Below are 27,736 nucleotides of genomic sequence, written 5' to 3'. Positions count from 1 at the left end.
GTCAAAAGCACTCTGTGATGCGACCTGATGTATTAGAAGGATAATAGGCAGTGGCGTTAATGCAACACACTCGCTTTCAGACTGCATCTCTCTTCCTTGTCCCATGAATTCAACACTTGTCGAATAGAAAATGACTAAAATGAGGAAAAGCAGCCAGGCGGCTAAAATGACTCATAATTTCCGAAATAAATGCGAGGAGAATTGTGTTAAAGCACATTTGTATCAGTGATGCTGCTCTGAAAAAGTGTCCCGAGATTCTGGGTGATGACATGATGGTGATTTGAGAGGATGATATCAGATGATTCAGAAACTCTTTGACATGTTAGTTCTGTTGAGAAAGCTGATGCGAGTACAACCACAACATGCTAAAGAAACCTCAGTGCAGCTCTACAGTAACATGCAGTGAACAGTCCATGTTCCCCTCACCTGTCCTTCTGGCAGACAAACAGATTGAAAGCATTCTCAGCCCCCAGGAAGTTGTCATCGTCCAGGATTTCCACAGCACTCATCCAGTTCGGATTGAAGTCACGTGCGATCTGACCGAAAGAAAAACATGAGATATGTTGAATTAAGCCGTAAACAATCCAGGGGCCCAGGCCTGGATGGTGCTCAGGGTAGATACTATTTTATCCACGAGGATGAAGATTGGGGGTCAAACAAGAGATGAAACCAAGACAGAGTCAAAATGTTTTAGTGCATATAAAAGAGGAGGAGACATTTTTGAAAGCCTTTAATGATGCTCACGTTCACATAAGATCTTCATCCACAGAACATCTGCTCTTGTTATGAGAGTTTGGGAGGAAAAATAAACACCAATCTGTACATGGATTATATCGAAAAGACAGTGTAGACTCTGCTGCAGCTCACTGCCTCAATAAACGTTTTGAACCATGAAAAAATAAAGTATATAACATCCTCTTAATAACATTCAGAATCTGTTAGAAGGGGAAGCAACAGATATACACTCTATATGTACATTAATTAGACCCAGAGGAGAAGGAGAAGCTGACTGTAAACAAACGTGCAAGCTCCTTATTAATGTAGCATTTTGACCTGCAAGGCAAAGATTGATGGAAACAAAAAGCAGACCAATAAAAACAGCCTGATTTGTGAATATGCTCTGCACACTGCTTTCGAATGTTTTCTGACAAAGACATGAAAAATCAAAAAGGTTCATAAATAAAAGCTTGGCAGCTTGCACATGTTGGAGTATATGCAGAGTCTCTGTCTCTTGTTGTTGTAGTTTTTTTGTCCTTGATTAGCACAATGTGCTCCTTCTGAGGTAGATACCATCCTCCTTTCCCGGAGATTGAGCAGAAAACTGGAGCCAGGAAAAAATCACCTCGGCATAGCATGAGGTTTATTGGTTACAAATGTCTGCTTTCAATCTCAGATTGTGTGGCATTTTGAGGAGTGTTTTGTTTGTGAATAAATTCAGAAAGTCCTTTACCCGGCCCCCCAACTACCCCCACTTATCACACTGAGCACAGCGCCGCAGCATGTGCTCAACAGTGCGCGTGACTCGTCCTCAAATCTCTTCATCTTTCCACCACAAATCAATTTGAACACGCGGCTCTCCAAAAAGGCTGGGAGGTATACGTCTGCCACAATGCTTGGCGGAGCGGGAGAAAAACATTTACACACCAAAGAGATATTAAGTGCGGATAAACAGACACGGACCAAATATTTGTTTGATGTGCGATCGTATCTCAGTATGTAAAAATGAAACTCAAAAACTAGCAGCAAAGTGAAAACCCTGATTTGTATTTTTACAAACCCTTTAGGTATGCAGCGACACATTTAAGGCTCACGTTTGACCTTAAGAGTTCTGAGAGTCTCAAATCTTCCCGACATCTCACCTCTTCAAAGTTGCCCTCCATGGGTTTGTAGGCCAGCAGCAGGACGGACCGCATCAAGTCTCCCACCAGGATGAAATCCCCTTTAGTCTTCAAGTACAGAGCCATGATGTTGTTGTAGTGGTTGCACTCGGTCCTCAGTTCTTTCTCGGCGGTCCACTCGTACAGACGGACCTAGAAACACACATTTGAGGTGAGTCAGCGTTCGCTGTTGCGTCAGCTGCCAGAGGGAAGAACATCAGCAATTAGCCCCAGAAGTGTTTGATGAACTGGCTGACACTTTAGCTCTGTGTCGCCATCGCTCCGGATGAGAGGAGCCTGAGTTAGGCTGAAGTGCTGATTAACCGTCTGAGCCATCAGCTGCCACAAAGAGTTACATGAAGAGTTAACGGCTAATTACACCCACCGCTTCTGCACCTTTTATCAGTCTTTAAATTGGTATGGGGGGGGGGGAGTGGTGATGGTTTCATCCGAGAATATGTTAGCGTTACCCTTGGTTTTAGAGAGATGTTAAAACACAAGATCCGAAGAAGAGCAACCTTTTTAAATGTGCTGTTTTGTAACGTGATGTGAGCTTTCATAATTGAGCTTTCCTTCATCTGACCTCAACATTTTTTTTTTTTTTTCATTTGATATTTCTTACCTCTCTCTCTCTTTCAGAGCTTTGAAAAAAAAAAAAAAACATGACTGCTGTTGAGTTTCCGTCTCTTCTTTGTTCTAATATTCTATTGAACTTTTCTTCTAAATCCTTCAACGTTCAGTACCGGGGGTGGATTAATCTTTTAAAGCAAACCCTCCAACTTTTCCTGAATATTTACATTAATATGTATACCTTCACATTATTTAGTTCTTCAGTTGCTTTTGTTGTTATGGTTACCCAGCAGGAAACCTTATGCTTGCTCTCTGAAAGACGAGAACAAACGTTCCTGATCCACATCTCTGCTATTGAAGTCAAACTGAAATCAAACTTAGATATCCCTTTTTTGTGGTCAAAAGCCTTTTCAGACTGCAATCAGCTACACTGCGTCAGCAAGCTGAGCCGTCATTATGTCTTGTACATTCATACAGACTCCAGGGCGGTGTAATATTGGTGTCCAGGTCTGTGAATTCACAGTGGCCTTATGAGCGAGGGACCATGGCACGGTAGGAGCACCACATAAGATAAGATAATCCTTTATTCATCCCGCAAACTGAGAAATGTACAGTGTTACAGCAGCAAAGCAGAAAATAACACAGTGCAAAATTGAATTAAATAAAAATGAGTTAAAAAAAAAAGTAGTTAAAATGAGCCAGTGACTTCACATACACACACACTCTTCTCCCCTGCTGGCTCAGCTGATCCTGTCTCACCCCTATAACATCTTATGTCTGGAGCTGGTAAAGAGGGGGGAGCACTTCGTCACCCAGGTACGCCTGTAGGGCATCAAGACCGAAGGTGAAACTTCTCAGGGACCTAAAAATCGAGGCAATGCGTTTTTAATCTAGGTAATGTAACACTGGGTGATATTACTGGATGTCATCGATGCAAAACAAGTAAAATACCACAAAACATCCATTTATATACATATTTAACTTTCAGTTTAGATCCAAAGAAGATTTTAAAGAATTCTAAAAATGTTTACTGTTTTTGTATAAGTGTTGTCCTCCGCTGAAAAACACATTTGTTGGGGAAAAACAACAAAACTCTTATTTATTAGTTGAGGTGTTTGTTTATTTCACACACTCGTACAGCATCTTTAATGTTACTGCTGCAGTAAGATTAAACCATGCACAAGAAGTCCTAAATGCACTGCTCTGAGTGTTTAGAGTTAATGCTAACCTGCCACACCTGACCACTGGAGACTTTCAAACATGACTGTTCAATGATTCACACTTTTTAGAAGTGACTAAATTCTCTTTCAGTATGAGAGAAAGAGAACATATCACAACCCTCGGACATTTGGCTTCTGACATCAGTAGAATCGTTTAGATGTAACAGAGACGGAGAGTTTATCGTCAGTTGAACTGAGACAAAGTCCGAGGGAAGAGAACGGAGCAGCAGATCGCTGCATTAAGTGAAAAAGTTACTGAAAATAAGCTGAAGCTACAGAGTAATATGGTATTGTGACCATGACAACAATCGATCTATAGTCGAGTCTTTAATGAGAAGTTCACATTTTAATGTTGAGTGTTTAAAACTCTGTTCGTGCTGGACCAAGAAATCAGTCATGATAAGTCAGTTTAAGGTGCATTTGGAATAATTATGGATGAAATGATTTCTTTATAAGTTTAATTTAAGGATGAAATTAATTCAGGAGAGAAAAGGTAAGAAGTCATTCTCTGGACGGTGAGATTAGTTCCAGAAATCTGCAAACCATGACTATTTGATTCTCCGTATCTTCAGATAAAGCCGTCTTCCCCAGCTTTTAATCCTTCTAATCTATCTATAGCTCAGTGTGGATGAGCGTGGTATTACAGGACAGTCGGGGGTAAGCCTCTTCTTTCACACTGTATGTCAAGTGATTTCACAGTGAAGCCCGTGTGGGGTGAATCTATTGAGATGTAGATATATAAAATGACTGAGGGGGCACTTTGCTTCCTGAACAGATCCCATGCTTCTTAAAGAATCAAAGACAGGAAGGTCATCCAGAGGTTGACTGCTTGGTGAGGGAAAAAAAAAGAATATTGAAGGATAAAAAAAAAAAAGTGTGGACTTAACCGTCTTCTGGTGGAGAAAACTCAACCAATAACAGAATATGGATTTGTACTGACGAGGTCCTCTGAAAACATGACACCATCTGAACTTGTTTTTAAAAAATGTCTCATCCAAATACTTTTAACCAATCATGGCCATTACTTTGTTCTGACGCAGAAGCATTCGAACAAAATCAACTTCACCTTTTGTTGATGCCGTTAAAAACAATGTAGAAACAACAAATGTATTGCATCAAGTCAAAGCAGTGCTCAGTTGAGGCGATACTTCATGCAGACAGACAGACAGTCTCTCCACGTATGAGCAGCAGCCCGGGCAGCTGGATTTTCGATGTTAAACTTTGTTTGACTAATGTTCATTCTGTACCTGCTCTATAGCATACCACGCATACATGCTGCTCTATACCATTCATGCACACTCTTTATATGGCTCTATGCGCTTTACTGCTCGTTTGCACTTCTTGCTAGAACACCAAACACATCTTGTTGTCTTGTAACAGTACATTACACAATGTCAATAAAGTTAAATCTGAATCAATTACGGAATTTCCCTCATGGATAAATAAATAATTCCTGATTCTGAATCTGATAAAATCGGTTTTCATTCAGATGACACTTTTGCTTATGTAGCCTTGTTTTGTTTTGTAGTCACCAGTTTGATAAAGAAGAATCCAGAAGACTTAAAATCCGAGCAGTCAAGTGACGGCACGTACGAAGTCCTTAAGACAAGTGATTTTATAGCAGCGCTAATGAACTAATCTGTGCTAAACTTGAGTTAATCAGCAAGGGCACTTTAAAGTCAGCTTGTTCCCTCATATCGGACACTTAGTTATTTAATAGTTATTTAGCAGCCTTTCAACATTTAACCATGAAAAACCTGGTGCCCTCCTTTAATGTGCTCTATCAGGTTCCCCGTTTTCATTCTGCACCAGTATAATAGTGTTTAATGGTTGACGTGTGCCACCTGGTTTCAATGTTTTAAATCTCATATAGTTGCACACAAGTGAAAGACATTTCTGCCTTTACAAGTAGAAGTAGATGATAAAGATTTGATCTTAATGGTAAATGGACTAGAGCTTGTTTAACTGCTTTCACACCACACACACATTCACACACTGATGGCAGAGGCTGCTGTGTAAAGTGAACATCACAAGTAACTAATCTAATTCATACGGCCTTGGATGATGCTGCAGGAGCTGCGGATCGAACCCTCCAATGATCCATTTAGAAGATTGATTTATTGTGGTGAATAAAGGATATTCACCACATAAACAAAAACACGTCAATATTATGAAGCTTATCGCCTGAAGCTTAGTTTAAGTGCAGATTACAGTGGTAATGTAGTTTAAACGTCCTTAGCCCGATAATAATAAAGCATTTTAATCATATGTTACGTTTGTGAAAATGTCTTTACATTGAGCTTAAACAAGAGTGGTATCCCTCCCATGTAGCAGATGCCGACTCTGTCCAGGTATTCATATCAACGCTTAAGTGTCAACACAACCTACAGCTAAAAGACCTCTTCACACACTGACAGGAGGTGCACTTGAAAGAGGCAGGTGGTCAGCACCTTATCAAGAGCTGAGACTAAAGCTTTCAAGTTCACCAACAAGTCGTCAGACTTTCTGACTGTGTGGAGTAAAAACATAATCTGACAAATCGACTCACATCAAAGTGCGCCGTGAAACCGACTCAGCGTTCAAGCTGCACTTTTCTCTTCAAATATTTTACACGAGCTGTACAAAATATCCACAGCTTCAGCCAGGAAAAAGTCTGCTGCTTTGTACGTCTTGCTGAAAACTCTAACACCACTTACTGTGCTATTGATGCTTGCCAGCAGTTTCCCATTGAACTCCACCATAGAATAGACAGCTCCTTTCACCTCCTTCTCAGCCACGGTCTGCAGCTTACCTGCAGGTAAAGAGCAGCACGCTGTCAGTCCGTCCGTTCAGCTAACAATTTAAGTGTTACATGCTCAATGTCAACTTTAACTAGCACCTACAAGATCTCGGTGAGGCAGAGCGAAGGGTACAGCCGTGAGACGGGTGCAGGAAGGTAACATTTTTAAAAAAAAACAGAAGACGAGGCTTCAGGAAAAAGGTAGAGGAAAGAAGGAGAAGCTCGAGGAGGATAAATGAAAGTCACACCATGCACCTTGAGAGGGACAGAGCATGAAAGAAAATGAGGAAATCAGTAGTGGTGAGAGGCGGAAAGACTGATAAGAAGAGATAAGACAATGATTAAGTGGGAAGGGAAACAAGAGCATCATAGGACAAACAGGAGGGAGAGGAGAAAATGAAGGAGGGCGAAGAACAGAGGGATGAAAGCAAAATGAGACGAACAAGAAGAGGTTAAGGTTGACGAACTAAAAACGTGTGTGCACTTGAGTTTGTTAACAGAGAGAGCTAAAAAAAAAAACTGAATAGGTAAATATGCTCAGCTACTGACCATCAGTGTAATGAAAGACGATGATGCGTCCCTGCTTGGGCTCAGCCTCCTCTGGGTACACCATTGCCGTGCCGACGATGAAATAGACCGACGGGTCTTTTCCCAGACGACATGACACCATGCTGAGGGCGTACTCACTGGGCAGGAACTGATGGGCATGGAGAACTGAGGGGAATACAAAGCACACATATTAACACAGTGAGGGACACAGCAGCACTACTTATCTCTCTATTGAAAAGGTTTACGTTCATCTTTTTAGCGTTTCTGCATACAAAAGAAGAACCTGTAGGCTTTCAGATAAATGTGTATCTGCCAGGATGAGCTGTAAACTGGATTATAATCTGGGTCAAGAGCAAATGCAGCAATCTGCAGTCTGCTGTAATGCAATCCAGGAAGTCGTCAGCAGCTGTCCATGTGAGAATGACTGAGCTTCAGTTCATGTCTAAAAACAGAAAGTGCCTGAAAGTGAAACCAACAATCTGCTCTTAGACGTTCTCTCTGAAATCCAACTCCATTCAGGCTTCCTTTAAACAAATGTTGGACTGGAAACGGAAGCGGACAGAATCTGTGCCTCGGCTGTGAGGACCTCAGAGCTCTGGAACGATCTGTCTGAGGACGTAAGGTCGGGCTGAGTCACTGATCTCGTTTACATTTTAAATCTCGACAATTTGACGAGTTTCAGTAACCTTGAACTGGTTTTAAAGTGTCTAAATAATCATGTGCCACCACGACTTTCTCAATTAGCCATTAGTCCAGCAATTAGTCATCGGCAATCACACGCTCTATAAATATACATTAGTATTATTATCAGCTCACTGCTCGCTGCACAGGAAACACAGAAACCGGCCAACACTCCCAGAGGCCTTATTGTCAGAAAAGAGATGATGGCTTTCCGATTTCTAAGGACCTTCATTATTTTGGTTTCAACCTCAGTTTGCAGGCTCGATAACAAACTGTCTGACCTTATCTGAACTAAAACAGAAGCACCACAGGCTCCTTTGAATTACACTTCATTTTGACTCTTTTCTCAGATGAGGTGCCAAAATGTCGGCAGGAGATCGTCGGCGTGAGACGTGTTCTAACCTGCTGAAGACACTGCCTTTGAGTAAGTGAAGGGTTGTGTTGATGTCATAACAACGTGTATCTGGAGGTGTCTTCAATGTCAATGAAGAGCAGACAAGGGAAAAACTAAGCGTGAAACAATGTCATCAACACACTCCCGTGCCTGGAGTTATCTCTCTCTGTTCACACATCAGGTCAACTGTGAGCCAGCAGGGAAAGGTCTGTTGTATGTCCAGTCCAATGTGGACATGTGTGGTCTCACATGCAGCTCCTGAGCTCCTCTAGATCAGTTCAGGGTCTCACTGCTTGTGTGAGCGCAGCGATAGTCGGTGTCTAAAATCCCAACAACTTTGGATGAAGCTGCCGCAGTGAGTCTATACGACCTGACTTTCAACTAATGTGAAACTATTTCTAAAGCTTTTACATGTTGGTGAGAATCAAAGGATAATCAATCATTTCAGGGGAATAAAGAAGGAAGAGTTTCGAGTGATAATCGAGGACAGCCAGAGAGAGATTCCCCAGTTTTACAGATACCCCGAAGATAAATTGAAAAGGAAGCACTATTCAAGGAGGCTCGGTGAAGGATCTATTACTCTAAGGAGGTTCGGATCCTTTGATATCTGCAGGAAGCTCCTTCGTGTTTTTATCAATGAATCTGAGCTCGTGTCCTCTTTAATGCTGTGCACCGCTCCGGTGATAAAAAACAGGATCAATAAGATGATCAGAAAGACTAACTAGGGGATTGACCTTACATCAGATCACGGTACAAGACGCCACATTTCACCATTCACAGTGTAGTTTTTAACAGCTCATACAGTGATAAAAACCATTTTACCAATTACCGTCAGATTCTTTTTTGTTACCAACCTGCAGGAACATTACTGCACACAAACCCCCCCCCCCCCCCACAGAGAAGAATAGATTAAAGAGGAAGATTAATAGTTGGATGCAGATTTTAAGGTGAAAAATGTTCATCCACATTATCCAAACACATTTGATTAGGAGGTACAACTCAAGTGAGAGAGCTTAAATATGTGCACCACTCCTTCACTGATCACCGCTCGTGATCGCACAAGGTTCCCTTTGAACTGTGAAACCACATTTGAAAGCTGCATTCTCTAATTTTCTGATTTTTTTAAGACATCTTACTGATAGCTGCCATATTCTCCTATCGAGCCGGCGCCTCTTCTGTGAATTTGTCATAAAGTGAAATCATCCATGGTACACAGATACGAGTGTTTTCAGTCACAGTATCTTAACTAATGAGATCTGTTTATTTTCTTCCCCCGCTCTCCTGTTTGTTGGTTTTATTTTAATTCTAGGTTTTGCTCAGATTCCCCGGGAAGTTGTGCTTAATTTAGGCAGCAAAGGTACCAATATAAATGTGTGGGGAAAGCACTCTGCACAAGGTACGCCAATTAATCACATGTACCTTAAGACATGAGGAAAAAACAAGCTCCTGTTTCTACTGGAGAAGCTTCAGCAAGTCTCGTTTGAAAGAGAACAGCAGATTTGTGTCGAATCAGTAAAACTGTGAGCTGATTACGCTGTTTGACATCCCTGCACCTCTTGAATGCATGCTCGCAGTCAGTGCAGAATGAACCAAAGATCTGTGTTCGATGAGTGACGAGCATCGAGTGTACAAAGTAGACGAACAGCGGCTGCGTTCGAGCGTCTCCACGTCTGACTGATGGGAATCTCATGACATCTAAATGAGCGGTTATCTGATCGCTCGTTGATAAAGTGGATTCAGCTGTGGATACGTTGTGCTGTGCTGAACCAGTCCCTCATTTACATATCATTAACATATAATATAAAGTAATTTATGCCTCTGTGGATACTCTTGGGTTCCGATAGAGGCCTGGTGCAGTGAAATCTGAATTGCAAAACAGGATGGAGCAAAGTCTTTTCAGTTTGAGTCGGCTTCACCACGGGGGGAGGTTAGCTCGACGTTCAACAGGATGAGAGAGAGAGAGAGAGAGAGAGAGAGTGTGTACATGTGTGTGTGTGTGTGTGTGTGTGTGTGTGTGTGTGTGTGTAAAAAGCCTGTTTAGATACTTAATAGCCATAAGAGCAAACACTTATCGTATGGAGAACAAAAGCAGGTGAAATCATCCTGAACCTTTCCTTTGAGCAGCTTCATGAATGAGTGTTGGGACCTAAATGGAGAAAGTGTCTCCTGCACTGAGATGGAACAATATTAACCATATAAAAAGGACCGGCTCGGTAAGATCACAAAAAGGAAATGTTCACCAAGCCGTCTCACCTTCAAAGGTGTGCTGATCCACAACGAGCAGGCTGTGAACCTCCACCTCTTCGCCGAACGAGGTCTCGTGGGGAGAAGTGCTGCTGGGGAATAGCTTGCTGGAGCTCACGCTGCTGGAGAGAGCCTGCAACACAATGTCGATTTATCAGAGAGGACAGGAAGGAGAGGCGGCGGCGGGAGAGAGAAACCTAATAAACGCTGTATAGCAATTCAATTCTCTATTTTTTGCGTGAGTTCGACAGCAAGGTCGGCACCATCTGTGGCACCAGATGTGCGACATTTAAAATCAGGTAAACATCTTCCTAGTCCTCACGTGGAAGAGGCTCTGGCTCTGCTTTGTTTTGTGGCTGCAGCAATAAATACAATCACAAATACAGCCCACACCTGTCCCCCTGGGGGAAGCTGTAGAGCCAAGCTGAGTGGACACAACACATGCTGTCAGTGTAAATCTGCCTGAAAAGGACTTTTTGATTAGCTCTCCAAGCACAAAGCTCTTTGAAAACATTGCTCCTAACTAGCTTTTCTTTGTCGGCAGCTGAAGCCAAAGTTATTGTTTGACAGCATATGAGACAAGATGATGATTTAATTTGGACCTGATGTGAACTGTCCAGGCTCCTAAATTTAGCTTGATAAGATCAAATACTTGAGAAAATGTCTTCATTCTCTTTTACAGCCTAAATAGAGGCTAACATTTTGGGATGCTAATGTTCTGCCAGTGTGAGCTATAACTGGGCTGAGATAAAAAAAAAAAAAAAAAAAAAAAAAAATATATATATATATATATATATGTATCTGATGACAAAAGTGAATGAACCGAAACAGCATGCAGAACTAAATGCAGTACAAGTACACATGCTGAGTGACGAACAGGACACGACATGCGTTGTCCTAACAAGATCCCAGTTAACGTTATGAATAATGCTCTTAGTCAGCATGCCCGGTTAGATAAGAGTGCAAAACAAACAAGCCTTGGGGTGTCTCAGAATCTAAACACAACATGGGGCTACAGTACCTGAGTGCTCGCGCTGGGGCGCACAGCAGATGTGGTGCCGCTCACATCCTGGATCTCCACCCGGCTCGACAGAACCCCGAAACACTGCGAAACCTCCTGATAACAGATTCGCCTGACGGGGAGTGAGCGAGAGGGAGAGGGGGAAAGCGAAGATGCAGATTAACATTAAATGTGCAAAAAAAAAATGGGGGGGGGGGGGGGGAAGAGTCCCACATACTGTTGACACTTCACATTAGGTTACTTTATCCACCATTACGTTACGGCATATCAGCTTCATCTCTGTGGCACGTGTATGGTCACATTACATTATCTGCATTACGCCCTCCTGGGAATTATGGAGAACTTCTTGAGCTCTACACATAAGACTGTTTTGCCTCGCACTGCCAGGAGAGCTAAGATAAATATTAGTCATATGCTAGGCAGCTTTTTTGCAATGACATTTTCCATTATTGTAAACAAATCAATGTCTGGTCATGACACCCTTTAAAATGTGAGAAATGAAGGAAGGGAACAAGAAGATATTCTGCAGTTATTTGACTTAAAAAAAAAGAAAGAAGAAGAAGCTGAAATTCGAGCAATCAGAGCAAACAGGCAAAGTAAGTGCAAATAAGACGAGCACACATTTGATTTGCACAGATGATGGGTATGACATGTGTTTGTGAATGTTCTTCTTCTTTTTTTTTTTTTTTTTTTTTTTTTTTAAAGCAGCCTAACCTGGGAGACTCGTAGAGGGGAACGGTGCGAATGTGGAGTTTCTGGATCTCGTCGATGGTGCCGATGGTCAGGGTGCTGTTGTTGGCCAAAGCCAGACTGTGAAATACACGAGATAAAGGAGGAGGGTTAAACAGAATAAAAGACTTCGCCTCCAACTTCATATCAAAGAAAAGTCTGATTAAATGCATCACTCTTAGAGACCATATCTGGACAGACAGTGTTTGATGATCAAAACAAAGGAAAGTGAGGCTTGCATTTTTCTCAAAGCTTCAAAGTAAAAAAAAAAGAAAAAAAAAAAAAGAACAAGAGTTTCCTTGAAGACAAAGAACAGCATGCAGACGTGGCCTACCTGTCGGGATAGCCCTCAGAGTTGAGTGGGCACATGTAGTTGACCTCCTTGAGGTTGACGTTGGAGAAGACCAGCTTGTGGTTGGACGAGTAGATGACTGTGGGTCGGTCGGAGCAGGCGAAGACGTTGGAGGTGGACAGGGATCTGAAGGTCCTCAGCACGGTGGGCTGGGTGCCCAGAGTGACTTTCTTGCGCTCGCTCAAGGCGCCTGGGGGACGAAATAAGATGTGAAAATGAACGATCGACAAGCACATATAGTGAATAAAGTGTTCACACAGTTCTACCATCATTGTGATGTTCTTAAAACACTCTGCAAACACCTCAGAGAGCATGAAAGAATGGATTCATTTTTTCTTTTTAATAAGTGTGTGACTTCTGTCTTAGAAACCTTGTGTTATTGGGCTTGTGATGGCTTTATTTTTCCTGCATTCTGACCACATCAAGCGACTGTGAAGTGATCAAACCAAATCAAAATTAATGAGTACATTTATATGCACACTAATGTCCTCGCCGGGAGTTCTTGATTGAATTCAGTACAAGATGTTTACAAGGAACAAAAATGACTTGATTATATCCCTAACCCACATAATCATAACATCTGCAGTTCATGCAGGGGAGGTCCTAGAGGGCTGATTTCAGCTTTCCCAACTGATGACTTGTTTTGTGAGGTTAGGCCAAGGGTCAAACAGATCTTCTAAATCTAAAGATGTTCATGGAGTGAGCTGAGTGAGCGGCCCTGGTGGGTAATATCAAACATACCGGAGCTCAGCACTAATGTCCTGTTCAGTTTTAAGACATAAGAAAAGATTGTAAGTATTGTTTTTAAAATTCATTTGACTCTCAATTGGAACAAAAAGCTTCATAAGGTTGGGCAAAGATATTTTTCTTTCACACATCTGTTCAGGAGACAAAAGAGAGACGTGTTCCAAGGCTTTAAACTTGTCAAATTGAATTTTCTCTTCACAGGGAATAATGAACAGCCTGTCAAAAAAAACTCTACTATTTCTGTGGCTCGGAGTTGTATTACTTTAAATGTATTCACTTTGGTATCTTGCTTTACCATCTTCAGACTGAACATGTGGCCTTCTCCCAAAGTTTAACCCCAGTAAAAAGGTATTTCTGATTTCAACATTGACCCTTCATCACAAACGGATGTTGTGTTGTGATGTGAGGAGTCTCATCATTAGTAAACCATAAAAAGTTGAAGGAAGAATGTGCGACTTTTTGATCCAGTAGGCGAGCATGAAAGCAAAAGTATTTTCTGTGTGGCGACATCTTCACCACACCTCCATCCCTTCTCCACTCGTGTCAACACTCAGGAGTTATCTAAAAGGGACGCATAATAATCAAGCACCATCATGATAATTCTGTCCTTTGCTCGAGCTCAAATTTCCTGTTGCCTGTATTGTTGCGTTAGCACACTTCACTCATCGCTCCGTATGGCACCATGATCAAAAAGTGCATCCATCACATTCAAATATGCCGTGAGTGTGTTCTCCTTCTTTACAGCTTTACACACAAGGGGAGGAGTCAGCCATCTTGTCCATGTGAACATGATGTAAACACTTCTCTGACAACAACAACAACGCCAGCAGGACTTCTCAGTCATTGAAGACAGCCATGACTCAACAAGAGAGTCAGAGAGGATATCACACTCTTCTTTAAAGAAGCTTGACCCGTACATGGTCTGATCTTTAGGAAATATGAGCGTCTGTGTCTAACTTTAAGCAGCAATACTACATCATGTTACATTGGCCTGCAATAAAAGCACCAACAAATATCTTCTGAATCTTCATCTCCTTCCAGGTTGACGGAAAAATAAAGACCTAAGACGGATGAGGATGCAGCAGCATGAGAGAGAAATTTCCCTCAGCTGGTAAGACTAAAAGAAGGCTAAAAGTTGTGATTACTGGACGTACTCCAAGTGAACACGTTAAGCACTGTTTGCCATGAAGTTCTTCACGGCAGCTTAGAAGTTGATGTCATGAATGTGGTGTTTACACCTCGTTTCTGCAGCTTCCGAGAGACCAAATTAGAAAAACTGTTACTTCAGCTCCGACTGGCTCGACTTTGAGTGGCAGTATGATTCTCTGAAAAGTTTAAAGTTGACTTATTCCCATGAGGTGGCACATAGCAGGTTTAAAAACATCCAAAGAAATAAAAAAAATATCATTGCTTCTAAAGCTCTTTGAAAACGCCGGATTCCCAAACTGGAGTGTTTAAGTGTTTGTATATGAGAGAGCAACATGAAAGGTGTGACAATGTGTTTGAATTAAACTGCATGTTTTGATCAGGGAGTGTTTCTCTGGCAGTTTCGACAGCGAGGTGTTCGGTCTCTGAAATCACTACGTTTGATTGCATCACTGAAATCTCTTTTCGTAGTCAAACAACAAACACACAGCAAGCAGTAGTTTCTTCACACTGAAGACTTTCTCTACCATTACATCCAAATGTGGAGCTGGAAGTTGTGCAATTCTTCACTGAAAATGAAAAATGTTCGCAGACGGCTGCCTGTGGCCTCGCCTGGAGGACAGCAACAGTCTGAGAAGATAGAGGAGCGCTCATGTAAAGTGATGTCGTGACGATTGGTGCTGAAAGAACCTACCGGTCTGCAGGTCCAGGCCGAAGTAGAAGAGCGCGCCGTCACCCAGCGCACAAAGCAGGTAGTAGCTGCCTTCGAAGGTGGTCATTAGGATTGAGCGAGGGATGATCTCTGAGGGAACACACAGACACACACAGACAGATGATTTATTCTTCTTGTTCTCTGGAGTCACAGGTTCATGGATAAACACTAAAGTGATAAATGTCTGCAAAAATGTCTTTGTCAGAACAATCAATAAGGGTTATTGGCCCGGCCTGCCTGGTAACTTTTTAGAAAAAAAAAAAACATTTAAATGCTGCAGGATAAATATAAAGTCTTCTGTCTTTTCCGTTTCCCAGAATCCTTGGATCGTCTGACTGCAGGCCAATTACATCAAAACAACATTGGCTCTGATGAAAGGCTTGCTGGCTGGCTCTCAACAAAAAAAGCAGTGCTAGAAAATGAGGCTCCAAGAAAGGTTGCATGTTTCCATGGTAATGAACATCAGCGAAGAGGAAATGAGCCAAGTTATTAAAAGTACTATCGTTAAGGCTGGCTCCAAGTTAAAAATACAAACAGAAAAACTTATTCTCAATTTTAATTAATAATCATTTAGATTTACAAAACTAGCACAGACAGAAGTGAAGCTGCTTCATGTGCCGGCGCTTCAAATGACAGAGCTAAAAATACCGACACTACGAGCAGTAAACAAGCTTATAATGTCGAGGTTCCATGTTTTTAGCAGGACGCAGTAACAATGTCCTTGTTAGGGCAGTGAGCGAGCGAGCGAGCAGGAGAGAGAGAGAGAGAGAGTGGGAGAGAGAGGGGGGGGGGGGAGAGAGAGAGAGAGAGAGAGAGAGAGAGAGAGAGAAGCTTGCTAAGTTTGAGCAGCTGTCAGTCAAACACATTTGGATAACTCTGCGTGACAAGGTGGCGTAGAGTGTGAAAATGGTCCTCATGGATTCAGCAGACTAATTGGAGAGTGAGAGTCCTGTCTGTGCCGGTTCACTCTGTCTCCAGTGACTGCTGACTTTTTGATAAGTTTAACCAAAAGGCAGTCAAGTCCTCTCTTGCATATTTCAGCATTCACAGTTCAAATACTTTAAGGGTCTAAATGGAGCACTAAATGCATTTGGGTTGAGAGCATATTTAATGTTGGTGTACACATCTAGAATATATTAAAACATTGGGAACTTCAGGTGGGGAAGGGAATTTACATCAATAAATGGAAGTGGAGATATAATCTATTTCAGGTTCTACTACACTATAAGGACTCATTACTTGGGCGTATATGTGATTGCAAAGGGTAGCAAAGTCCACACATTACATTGAATTATTTAAGTCCCACGATAAAACACAAAGGAAAATTCTCTGGCACAGTTTTCCCAGGCATTACGTGCAGAGTACTTCTTGGCCTGAGGCTGCAGAAAGGTTAGCGATCCCATGTGGATTCATGACATTTAGCTGGGCTGACTGGGTTTTTTTTCCTTCCAACTTTTTTACAGATCCATGCGGACTGGTTCCATCCATTTCCAGTCTTTTATGCAAAATAGAGATACACTAATGTTTCTGTTAAACATTGATATTGGCCAATATGTGCCCTCCCAGACTGACATCAGCCCTTCGGCAAAAAGGAAGTGGCATGTCTAATGTCATTAGAGGATGTGTGTCACACATTTAATGCTGGCAATCGGGCAGAAGTTGGACCAACTGTCATTTATTTTTATGGTCAAACATGAACTAAAAGTTTGTCTCAGAGTCTTACACCGTCTCTGAGAAAGATGTAAGATGTTTCAGTGATACTGAAATATGAGGGACGACTTAAAAAACGAAACTATGTATCAGAAATTGACTAAAAAATAAATATCAGCATCTGCTGTGACTCTCGAAACATGTGAGTGTCTCTTGTGCTAAACGAGGCTAACTGTCTGAAGGTTGAGATTTCATCTTCACGACACAAAGGTGTAAAAGCTGTCATTAGTAGTCAAGCTGTAACCGGCTTTTCAGTCCGTGGGAGACCGACCTGCTTTCGTACGATCACGTTGCGGCTGAATTTGGTATTTTTACATCATTTTTGAGACAATCTATTCATTCAAAGTCACGATCCTCTCCGCCACCTTCAGCCTTCTGAGGAGAGATGATCTCTACTCACAAGTCCTTGGATAGTGTTGCGTGACTATCCAGACAAACTTTAGAATATGCTCTCTCTTTATTTACACAAAATGGCAAGCTAGTGGAAAAAAAGAGAGCATGTTATTGAATAACACATTTTTTTGTTCTTACACATTTTTAATATGGACGTTTTATCGTTCAAACTGTGTTTCTTTGAATTCAATACCAAAAAAGGTGACATTTCACGCTTTCAAATAATGTGCAATTTGTCTAAGGTCAAGTGAGAATTAAACTGCACGCCCTCTCCTGCCCTGTATTCAGGCTGTGGCTTTCTAAGTGCTACTAAGCACTGAATGACAGAGACAACTTCTCCTTTATGTGCAAAGATGTTTGTGGTGGGTGTTCAATTGCTTTCAGAGGGAGCTTTTGTTGGGTTAGAAATTAATTCTTTTTTTCCACCTGTGAAGCCCATTAAGAGCTTGTACATGCTGTTGGGCGAAAGAAAAAAAGAGAAGCATCACCTGTCTCGACAGCATCTGCATCGATTTTTCTCTCTTACACAGCTTTCCTTTTCTCCTTTCAGTGCCGAGTGTCTCTCTTTTTATCTCACCTCCTCCCAGCATCTCCTTGTGCAGGGCAGTGAAGCAGGGCAGTTTGAGCACACGGGCAGAGATGTCGGTCCACAGTCCCACAGCGCAGAGTGGTGACTCACCGCCTCCCTCCCCCAGAGGTGTGATGTCCAGACAGGCCACCTCGTGCTCCATCTCTGTGGTGCTGATGGGGGATTAGAGGGCATGAGAAAAACAGTAACAAGCTGCCCTTCACAGTGTGAGAAATGTGACAGGGTAAGGTTGAGACGTTTATGTGTTAAGTGTAACAGTGCACAAGCTCTAATTGAATTTATTCTCATGTGATTTGCACATTGAGAAATGTTTGACAGGAAGCCCAGGAGCTGTGAGTTCACACTGCCTGAAGATGATAAAACATAGATATGTTTGATATCTCTCAAATTTAATCGCATGTTTGAAATTCTATTATTCAGCATTTGAAAATAAACATGTCTTAAGCTAGGACTGCTTTACGGGCTGTTTGAATTTAAGCCTGCTCTTATTTTGAAATAAAGTTAGGACCCTCTGGTAGATCGAAAGTTACAACATTAACTTGTCGCTCGGAAAAAGGAACTCGTTACGGATCAACAAGTAGATAAAAGTATCTCAAAGGAACGGTTCAAAAGTCAAGGGTTTGATGTCACGAGGTGGATGTTACTCTGGAGTTATGTGAAGTGAAATAAAACATAGAGGTTTCTTTTCCATCACTGTGACAACAGGGGGACACTGCGGTGGCTTATCTACAGTGCTCCTTAAGGGACAAAATAATCAAGCAAGGTTTGAATCTAGGTTAATATCACATATAGTCGTTTGTGATCATGTATCAGTAACTTCACTGATTAACACGACTTGATATGGATGTTTTTTTCTCCACACATCCAGTTGATGTTTGCCAAACTTTCTCCCAGCTCTCTCAACTCTCTCCTTCACTGTGTCGTCATTTATTGTCGACCACAGGATGAAGACAAATGCCGCCCTTCAAGGAGGCCTGCTGGCCATTTTTTGCAGGCTCTGTGTCTTACTCTGAAAAATCATATTTATTTTTTCCTGGTCTTCTTTTTTTTTTTAAACCTACCGTAATGTCTCAAAGCTTTTTTTTTTTGCAGTACTTGCACAAAGACAGCCACAGGGATAAACCACAAAAACAACGTGACAGAGATAAAATAAAAAGTGAGACTTGACGGTTCAACTGCACTTTTCACTTTGGACTTCAGAAATGAAATGCAAATCCTTTACTTGAACTTTTACCGCGTATCAGGGAGGAAGAGATTAAATGAAGGGAAAGATAGTGAAAGAAAATAGCATCATGAAAAGCTGTGACTCAGAGGGAAAGCAGCTCAACTACACTCAAATGAGGTTTGATGAATTAAACTTTCAATCAATGGTTCTGTTGGGTGTTGTCGAAGCACAGTATGTAAGATTCTCCCCTGCTGTTAAAGCACATTAACTAATTAATATACCAGCAATTCTGTCAGGCGGACCTTTTTTTTTTTTTAAGTACGTTGACGTAAGACATCTTGTCTGTTTCCAAACCAGGGACAAAGACAAAGTGTCAGCAGTAGAAGTAGCAGACTTATGTTCGAGCTCGAGAGCTTAGAGAGCAGCTACAGCTCTGTAACCCTCATACTACCAGACAACTTTTCAGAGATTACAGCCAAGCAGACAACTGAAGGAACGACGCCTTGTCTTTTATTTTCTTCCTTTTTTACTCCTCAACGCTTCTGCAAGTGTTACCGCCACAGACAGCGAGCCGATTCATGGCATGATGTGTCTTTATAGATTCATCACTCCTGAAAAGGGAGTTTAAAAAAAGACAGCTGCTCGTCAGTGGACTTCCTGTCAGATATTAACTGCCAACTCAAGAGAGCAGTGACAGACGACAGCTCAGCAGGTGGTGTTGGCCTATTAACACTTAAACAGAATCGGAATAAAACCAGGTGAAGTGCATACACATGAAATTACAAATAACACATCTATATCCTCTGAATGTAGCATGCATGCTGACTTTGTAGGTGTCTCGTCATGTGTCATGTCAGACAGTCACGGTGTGCATTGAGCCCCCGGCTTATATTTAAGAGCTGATCAACACCAGCAGAACCTCTGAAGTCCTCCGATCAGGGTTTGCTGTCGTTTCTTGAACTTGAGTCCAAACGTTAGGACACTGTACTTGAGAACCGTCTCCCACTAGAAAGAAGAACTGTGGACACTGCACATTTTTAAAAAGCAGCTTGGAGACTACCTGTTTATACTTGAATTTCCCTCGGGATCAATAAAGTATCTATCTATCTATCTATCTATCTATCTATCTATCTAGTAAGTTATTTTTAACATCTGTTCCCTAAAAATATTTTATAAGTTAATTAATTTCATTGTTACAAACTTGATTCACCTTGGGGGACCGAAAACTGGAAATAGGAAAATAAACATTTGATACCAGTTTCATTGTAAAGGCTTATAGCATGACCAAGCACCAATTCATGTGTAAAAAAAAAAGAGACCAGACAGTAGGCATTGAGTCTATCCTTTCAGGCTGTGTGTGTGTGTGTGTGTGTGTGTGTGCGTGTGCGTGTGTCCTACCTGATCTGTTTGAGCTCTCCAGCCAGGATCTGCAGGTAGTAAAGGGCCCTTCCCACAGCAAGCACCACCTGAGTGTGGTTACAGGCCGCCACGCTGATGTTCCTGCCCTGTGGCTCCTTCCATTCACTCACCAACGCCTTGCTCTCCTGAATCACCAGGCGCACAGAGCCTGATGTGATCTGAAGGCACAGACATTTTCCCTTTTATTGTTCAGCACAGTGTTTGTGCAAAACAAGTGACAGTGCTGAGATACGAAAGTGTTTCCAAGGAAATCCCATTATCTCGATGCCGTTTTCAGCCCGTAATGTTGTCACCACATTTGATGCATTTCTGTAAATAAAAAAAAAGCAGAGCGACCCGAGAAGAGATAAATGACTCAACATTTAATCTATTCCATCTACTTCAATTCTGGTGCGTTCATAAAGTTCTTCAGCCTTCAATTAAAGTTTAAAAAAGGAACACTTTGAGTAATCCTGGTGGAGCTCAAACTGATGAGAGGAGAGAGAATTTGAGTAGAATTAAGTGTGAAGACTGCAATGACATTTTGAAACCATTACAGAAATAAAAAGCTTTCATGGAAAATACAGCTCTTCAATCACAGCAGTAACGTTTAGAGCCCGACCCGACATTAACATATAGTGACTGTCAGTATTGGCTGCTTTGATCAAAGATATGTGCCGATATTACTCGATTTATTATTTGAGTCTCGCTGTAATACACTAGCAGAGCGCTTTGTGGATTACAACAAGCGTCATCACTCTCCAGAATGTCAAGCGGCGATGCACGAACATTTACTTTACTTTTCAGGTCGGTCCCTCTAATGTTAAGAAATATGGTTATTAAAAAAAAGAAAAGATGCAGGACATTAGTGCAGGATGTGTTTCCTTAGATATCCATTTAATGAAACAGCAAAAACAAGAAGTCCTCTTCATTTTGACATTAAAGTTAATATGATTGCATCTGTATTGTCTTTATATAGGCATGTGTATACGTGGTAGAAGCCCCTCAGGTCATAGAGAAACACACTTATCTAAAATGTAACGACATGATTGGATGAGCCATACAGCTGCAGAGGCATCATTAACATCAGTCAAACTCTAAATGGAGGTGTTTCACTGTAGAGAGCTGATATTATATGGAGGGGCAGTGAAATGTGAAACCAGAGTTCTGTATATTTGTAATATGGAGTTCTTAATGGAGTCCATGAAGATGATATAGTCCAGATTCTGCAGCCGGTTTATGTTGTTGAATTGACTATCAAAGCAAAGACTAAGGCAGCAAAAATCTGACCTCTTGTTGAGAAGCTAAGTGAAGACATCTTTCCTGCGTGGGTTAACTTTTATATCCCAAACACACAGCGAGTGTCCAAACACCTGGGGAGGTTATTTTGTCGAACAAGACGAAGAGCCCACAGCGGCTTTAGTGGCTGTGTGAGGCTGTTCTTAAGCACTGCTTTCTTCCAGCTGAATGCAAACATCAGGGTGCTAACGTGCTCAGAATGCTGACGTGCTTTAGAGCAAGTAAAATGTTAAACAAGAAGCAGAGCAGTTTACAAAGTTACCATATAAGAAGTTAAGAAAATTAACGTAATTACACCTGCTAATTAGCACAAAACAAAAAGTACAGCTCACACTGAGAGGTTATGTTTGAAGGTTTGTCTTTTTACTATCTATAGGTCTATTTAAGACGATGTTAAAACATATTTACTTTAAGTACAGGTGGATCAGCTCATTTGTGTTTTTTTCTACCTGATCTGTTTCTACACTCGCCTGCCACTTTAACTTTTTCTCTTACATAACATTAGACCCTCTGTTTCTAACTCTTAATTCTTAAACCCTTCTCTTATGAAGTATCATGGTCCTGGAGGGGGGAAACAATAATTTCACTGTGGATCTGTATAAGGTTCAAATGACAATTAAAAAACCTGACAAGGCTTAAATTCTTCCAATACTGTGGAGACATTTCAGTAAAAAACAAACCAAAAAAAAACATCTGGAAGTTGTTCTCCAGGAAGACCAGAGTGAAAGTCAGGGTGTCCCCAAAGTCAAAGGGACAATGGACAGTTCATATTCTTATCTTCCTCTATCAAATGTTCCTGTATCACAAACCCAGGACAAGATGGCTGGTCATCATGATTCATGATTTATGAGTCTTGCTTTGCTCAAGATTACTACCCTTTAAAGAAAGTTTTTTGTTGTCCCTGTCACTTTGTAAAATGTTGCTTAGTGCTCGTGATGGATTAATGTTGGGTCTTTATAATATAGCACTGAGTAAGGTCTTTTGTAAACTGTCTTCAGATACCATTTGTTTTGAATTGGCACTACAAAAATAAAGATTGAGATTGGGAGAAAGCTGCATCCATTCCCGCCTGACGTTGATGACTGTTGTTTCAGTCTGGACCAGCACAATCAAACTAGACACAAATACTACCATTCCTTGTACTTAAAGCTGCACCACTGTATTTGTGATATTCCTTATACCAAAGTTATTGCAGGTGGATGTGCGTGTTAGCACAAACACTAACTCAAAAAATTACTTGTGCTTTTTTTTTTGTGATGTTCAGCATTTTTTTTAGCAGCTTATTTAGCTCTTTGCAGTTTTGTGTTGGGCAGGTTGTGCACAGTCGGCTTCTTCCGGCTTGCTAGATAAAAACTGTGGGGTTAATTAGAGCGTTGAAGCTCAAGTTCATTGTCTAAGTGCGGGACAGTGGACCAAAATAATGAGCTAAAATAGGGGCCAGGAGCCACAGATTCACTGGGCATTCATTTGTGTTGGTTTAAACCATTTGAGTAATTCTTTCAAGTTGTATGGAGTCATTTGATTCATTGTAAGAATAAACATGTTTTTTACCCAATTTGCAAGTGATTATAAGACGTTAAAATGATGAGATGATACAATGTTGCTGAAAATCTGAGCAGCCCGGGATGACACCAGTCCTGTAAACTACAACAGTGTCTTTTGTGATCAAATCTACAGCTGGAACCTTCAGTACAAATTTAAGTGCAACTTCAACGATTGAAAGTGACTTCATATCAGGCAGGAAAGCAGCAATCATGTAAAAACAACAGGGAGATGTGCTGAAATGTAAAAATGCATGCAGTGAAACAAGTCAGAGAGTTAATAAACTGTTCCAGCCTTTAAACACAAGCGCTGTTGTCATAACAGCAACAAGATTTATGGTGCAGGGTCTAACAGTTGGCAGAATTCCCAGCAGGTCTCATCCTCGTTTTATAAAAGGCAGGCTAAAACTTGAATTTAAATGAAGTGCAATATTCATCTCCACCAAGTGTAAAATACATGAGGTCCTTTTTCGCCCTTCCTATTCACAGCTGCCCCTTTCAATCATGTATGACTCAGTTCCTGCAAAGTCTCTTATTAAGAGGAGAAAGGCCACAGTTGAATTATTAATTTCTCTAATTAAATTTGAATTTGGGAAATTAGATGCTACCCCTTTGAGCTGCTAATTCCAAGAGAGCAGAGTCAGACTTCAAACGAGTATCCATGATCTAACAGTACACGCACTTTGCACATACGAGTGTTTTCATGTGTGAGGTGGTATACGAACTTGGATGAGTTGTTGGTGCGCCACGTTGCCGCAGTAAAAGGTCTGCTGGTTGTCCACGAAGCCGGGAAGTTCGGTCTCCTCCACTTCCTCGCCGCTCAGCATCAACACTCTGAGGGAAACACACTCTTAAGATAAGATAAAGACTTTTGGAATTGACTCGACGCTTATCAGGCAGGCTGCACTCACCGAGTTTGACCCACGAAAGACAGCACCAGCATGTCATCTGTCTCTTTCCCTGCCTCGGAGCGGAGTGGCCACAAACCTTAAAGTGAAAGTGTTGAGAAAAGTAACGTGACTAAATGCATCAATCTGCAGAGCAAGACGCAAAATACCCAGACAGTAGTCCACTGATCTTTAACTATACCATCCATCAAACGTTAACATTCTGGAAGACGTACAGGTTGCTGATCCCTCTCAGAGAGCAATTGATTGGCTGAGTGAATAATTGCCTCTCATGAAGAGGCCAGGGGCAAGAGGCAGCGGCTGAGACTTTTAGGGCAGAGACGGTCAATAAACAGCTGAAGCCTAACAAGTGTGAGCAGACCTGGATCTGGCCTGTGTGTCTCATTTAAGCCTTAGAGAAGTCTTTGGAGAGGAACCTCATTGTCGGAGATTAAGAGGTGTCTGCCATCATTACAGCTGATGGCATTCTTCAACTTGACAGTTTACTATTGCAGACACTGCAGTGCCTAGTCGTTTGCTTAATGAAAACAAACATTTCCAAATTGGCAATGCTCCGGTTCTTTTGAAGCCAACTGCGCCAGGACCTATGACTCCTGAGCCATCTGCACAGACTCGCCCGCTGAGCGAAGACGAGCAACAGCTGACGACTTGGCAAGGTGAGGCAGATGCAGACAGATGTGCAGGTAGAAGTGGCATTACGTTAGTCAGCGAAGGATTAAAGTCGAGATAAAGTCAACACTTGCACTCGCCGACAGACGCAGCGGAGGAGACGTAGACATTCACATACAGTGCACACAAACCTTTAATTCCTGGGAGGTCAATACTGGCATGCTCGTGAATTCCAATGCCGTTGCGGATGATTCGAAGAGAGCCCTCCTTGAATGCACCTGAGCAAGTCACCAGCTAAAAGCAGAAAAAAAAAGAGACAAAGACATGAGCTTTGGGTCTGTAAGAGGGGTATCATGTTGTTGACCTTTTTGAAGCACTGAAATGCAGCCAATCACTTTTCTCTCAAACATATGTGTCATATTGGGGAATTGTTAAGTCCATCCCCTCCCGCAGCTCGGTGTTTGTTCTGCCCTCTTAGTCTATAGGAAAGCCAGACCCAAAGAGGGGCATGGTCAGACATAGGTCATTTACATATTTAAAGCCACAGACACAGAAACAGCCTGGTCTGAGCAGGGCTGAAATAGAGGGGTTTAAATGTGTGATCAAATACAGGATCTGAGTGGATTTACAAAAAGAAACTTCACAGACATGCTTTAGAGAGCTCTGAGACTTATTTACACTGGTTTCAGAGTAGGAGAACATGTGACCATGAAATTATGTGACAATGACATCCATCATAGTTGTCACAAATTACTAATAGGTGAGTAGCTGAGTTTTAAGCAACATTGGTGTAAGAAGGGTGATGAAAAAAGAAAACCTGGACAGCCAGTAAGATGCTCAGAGAGATTTTAAATACATACTCAATTTGAACAAACATTGTGAAAAAAAATAAAGTCATTGTGACATGACACGGACTATTCTTTTTTTTGGTTTTGTTTTTAAGATTTATTTTGGCCGTTTTATAGCCTTTATTGCGGAGGAAGCCAGTGGATAGGGTCGGAAGGTGGGGAGGGACATAGGGGAAAGACGCCACAGGCCGGACGCAAACCCGAGCCGCTTACGCAAAGACTGTGCCTCAATGCATGGGGACGTGCGCAGTGCCACTGCGCCACCGACGCCACCAACACAGACTATTCTTTGCTCAAACTAAACGGTTCATCAAAATGTTTTTTTTTTTCCTTTTCAGAAGGACGGTGACTATGAATTGCATTCATTTTCAGTTGATCTAAATTATTACTTTTTCGTCTGATTTTTTTTCTCTTAGTCAATGAAATGTCACAAAAAAAAAAAAAAAACATTTGGAAAAGGTCGAGCTGATTCATTCAAAATGTTGGGTAACTTTAACTGTATGAATTTATTTTATATTTTCATTATATAATTTTTTTATTGTATTATTTGTGATCTAGCTGTTAAATCGTTACAGCAGTGAGTGTAGAAGAGTGGAGTTAGGCAGATATTGCTATGACTTAGGTCACGATGTTAAGAGGCTAAAAAAGCTGAGACAATGAAACATTATGTATTTCTGCTTAAAGGAAGTTTGAGCAGACTTTCAGTCAACTTCAGGCTTGATGAAAATGGATTAGACTGAAGCAATAAGTGCCTCAGCATGTGCTAGACTGACTGACAAAGCTGAGCTCCACTGCTCACAAAAAGTACTGACATGCGTCACCCGAGAGCAGCCGCAACCTCAGCCCGATTTTCATCAGCTGTATACTGGACTCAAATATATGCTGCTGAATATCTCAGCCAGCACCCCAGAAACGTTTTTACTTGTTCATTACATACTCAGCACTCATGCACTGGATTGCCATTTTTTTCGCTGCTGGAAATGTAGCTGGTTTTCAATTCATGCAATCTCAGACTATTCCAAATGATTGTTGCTGGTGCCGGGAGAAAATACGATTTCACAAAACTCCACAGAGACACAAAAAACTTTCACAACAACTGGAAGCATTTTTCAGACTTTACACCTCCCTGCATGAACCGGAGTAAGTTAAAGGTAAGTAAGTAGGTCAGTAAATAATCCCGACAAAATGACTTAGAATGGGAAATCAAAGAAAAAATGAGCATTAGTCAAGCTATCCTTAGAGAGCATCTTAATGTCATACATTAAGATGCTCTCTGTTAGTGTCATTATTTGTAGTAATAGTAGCATTAACTGTAGCACTCAACAGCTCATTAATGCTCACACTGATCCAAGTCCAGGCAGTTTTAAACGTCATCTAATGTTCAGGTCAAGCCAGAAGTCACAGCAGAGGTCGGGGTCATGACAGTTGTAGTAATGCAGGATTTGTACATCCCTATCAGCTTATAGAGGAGCCTCTCTTAAGGATTGCCAGTTCAAACATAGCAACAGCGTTAACATCCGACGCCCTGGAGGTAAATGACTTTGGTGTCTGCAGAGCATCAGAATGTTATTCATCCATCCAGTCATGGTTCTCTAACAGGATTAATACCAGAGCCCATATAATCTCAGTCTCCACCACCTGCCACCCAAAAGCTTCATCCTAATGGAAATAACTATTGTGCGCCTGGCAGCCCACCTTACTCCCGGGGCTTGTTCTCAAATGCTTCTCACTCCCAGTCACACTCTCACAGGTCTGCACATGATTATATATTTTATTTGTGTATTTCTTGTTTATGTAGGTTTTTAGGATTCAGAAACCTTCATGTGGTTTTCAGTTGCACATCTGATGGTAATCATTTGACTGCAAACTGTGCTGTCAGTGTTTTGTTTTTTTCCGGTAATATTTTGTCCTTCAGTCTGGGCATCAGTCCTCTGGTGTATTAAATGTCTTGGAATTTGTCCGCACTAATTAACCAGGACAAATTCTCAGTGGACTTTCAGCAAATGGCTCATTATTTGCACAATTGTTATTGTATTTCGGCCCGGGCCTCAACAGACTGAAATGAGCTGGAGCGTGTGTGTGTGTGTGTGTGTGTGCGTGTGCGTGTGTGTGTGAGAACACTGTCAGGGGCTGATTGTGTGCTGGTCTGTACCCAGACTATGGCTCAGTGCTCGAGTGTACTGCTGCCTTTGGATCCACATCCAAGTACCCCGAGGCCTGGTGTCAAACCCTGCCAGCAGAACCTTCTGGACTCT

General features: G+C 41.6%; 1 protein-coding gene across 1 annotated transcript in view; it reads right to left on the bottom strand.

Moving 5' to 3' along the window:
* Positions 1-27,736, bottom strand: part of ddb1 (damage-specific DNA binding protein 1) — a 49,563-nt gene that overhangs the window by 9,101 nt on the left and 12,726 nt on the right. The window contains exons 10-23 of the mRNA XM_079339078.1: positions 24,825-24,927; positions 24,028-24,103; positions 23,842-23,950; positions 20,277-20,455; positions 17,702-17,865; positions 15,004-15,111; positions 12,399-12,606; positions 12,050-12,145; positions 11,336-11,447; positions 10,324-10,447; positions 6,996-7,160; positions 6,364-6,458; positions 1,860-2,030; positions 427-536 (exon numbers count right to left, since the gene is read on the bottom strand). Of these exons, the coding sequence (XP_079195204.1) occupies positions 427-536; positions 1,860-2,030; positions 6,364-6,458; positions 6,996-7,160; positions 10,324-10,447; positions 11,336-11,447; positions 12,050-12,145; positions 12,399-12,606; positions 15,004-15,111; positions 17,702-17,865; positions 20,277-20,455; positions 23,842-23,950; positions 24,028-24,103; positions 24,825-24,927 (1,820 nt within the window). The remainder of the gene's footprint in view (positions 1-426; positions 537-1,859; positions 2,031-6,363; positions 6,459-6,995; positions 7,161-10,323; positions 10,448-11,335; positions 11,448-12,049; positions 12,146-12,398; positions 12,607-15,003; positions 15,112-17,701; positions 17,866-20,276; positions 20,456-23,841; positions 23,951-24,027; positions 24,104-24,824; positions 24,928-27,736) is intronic.

This window comes from Symphodus melops, assembly GCF_947650265.1.
Source record: "Symphodus melops genome assembly, chromosome: 3".
NCBI lineage: Eukaryota > Metazoa > Chordata > Actinopteri > Labriformes > Labridae > Symphodus > Symphodus melops.
Note: the sequence above shows the minus strand (reverse complement) of the source record. Positions and strands in the feature narration are given on the sequence as shown.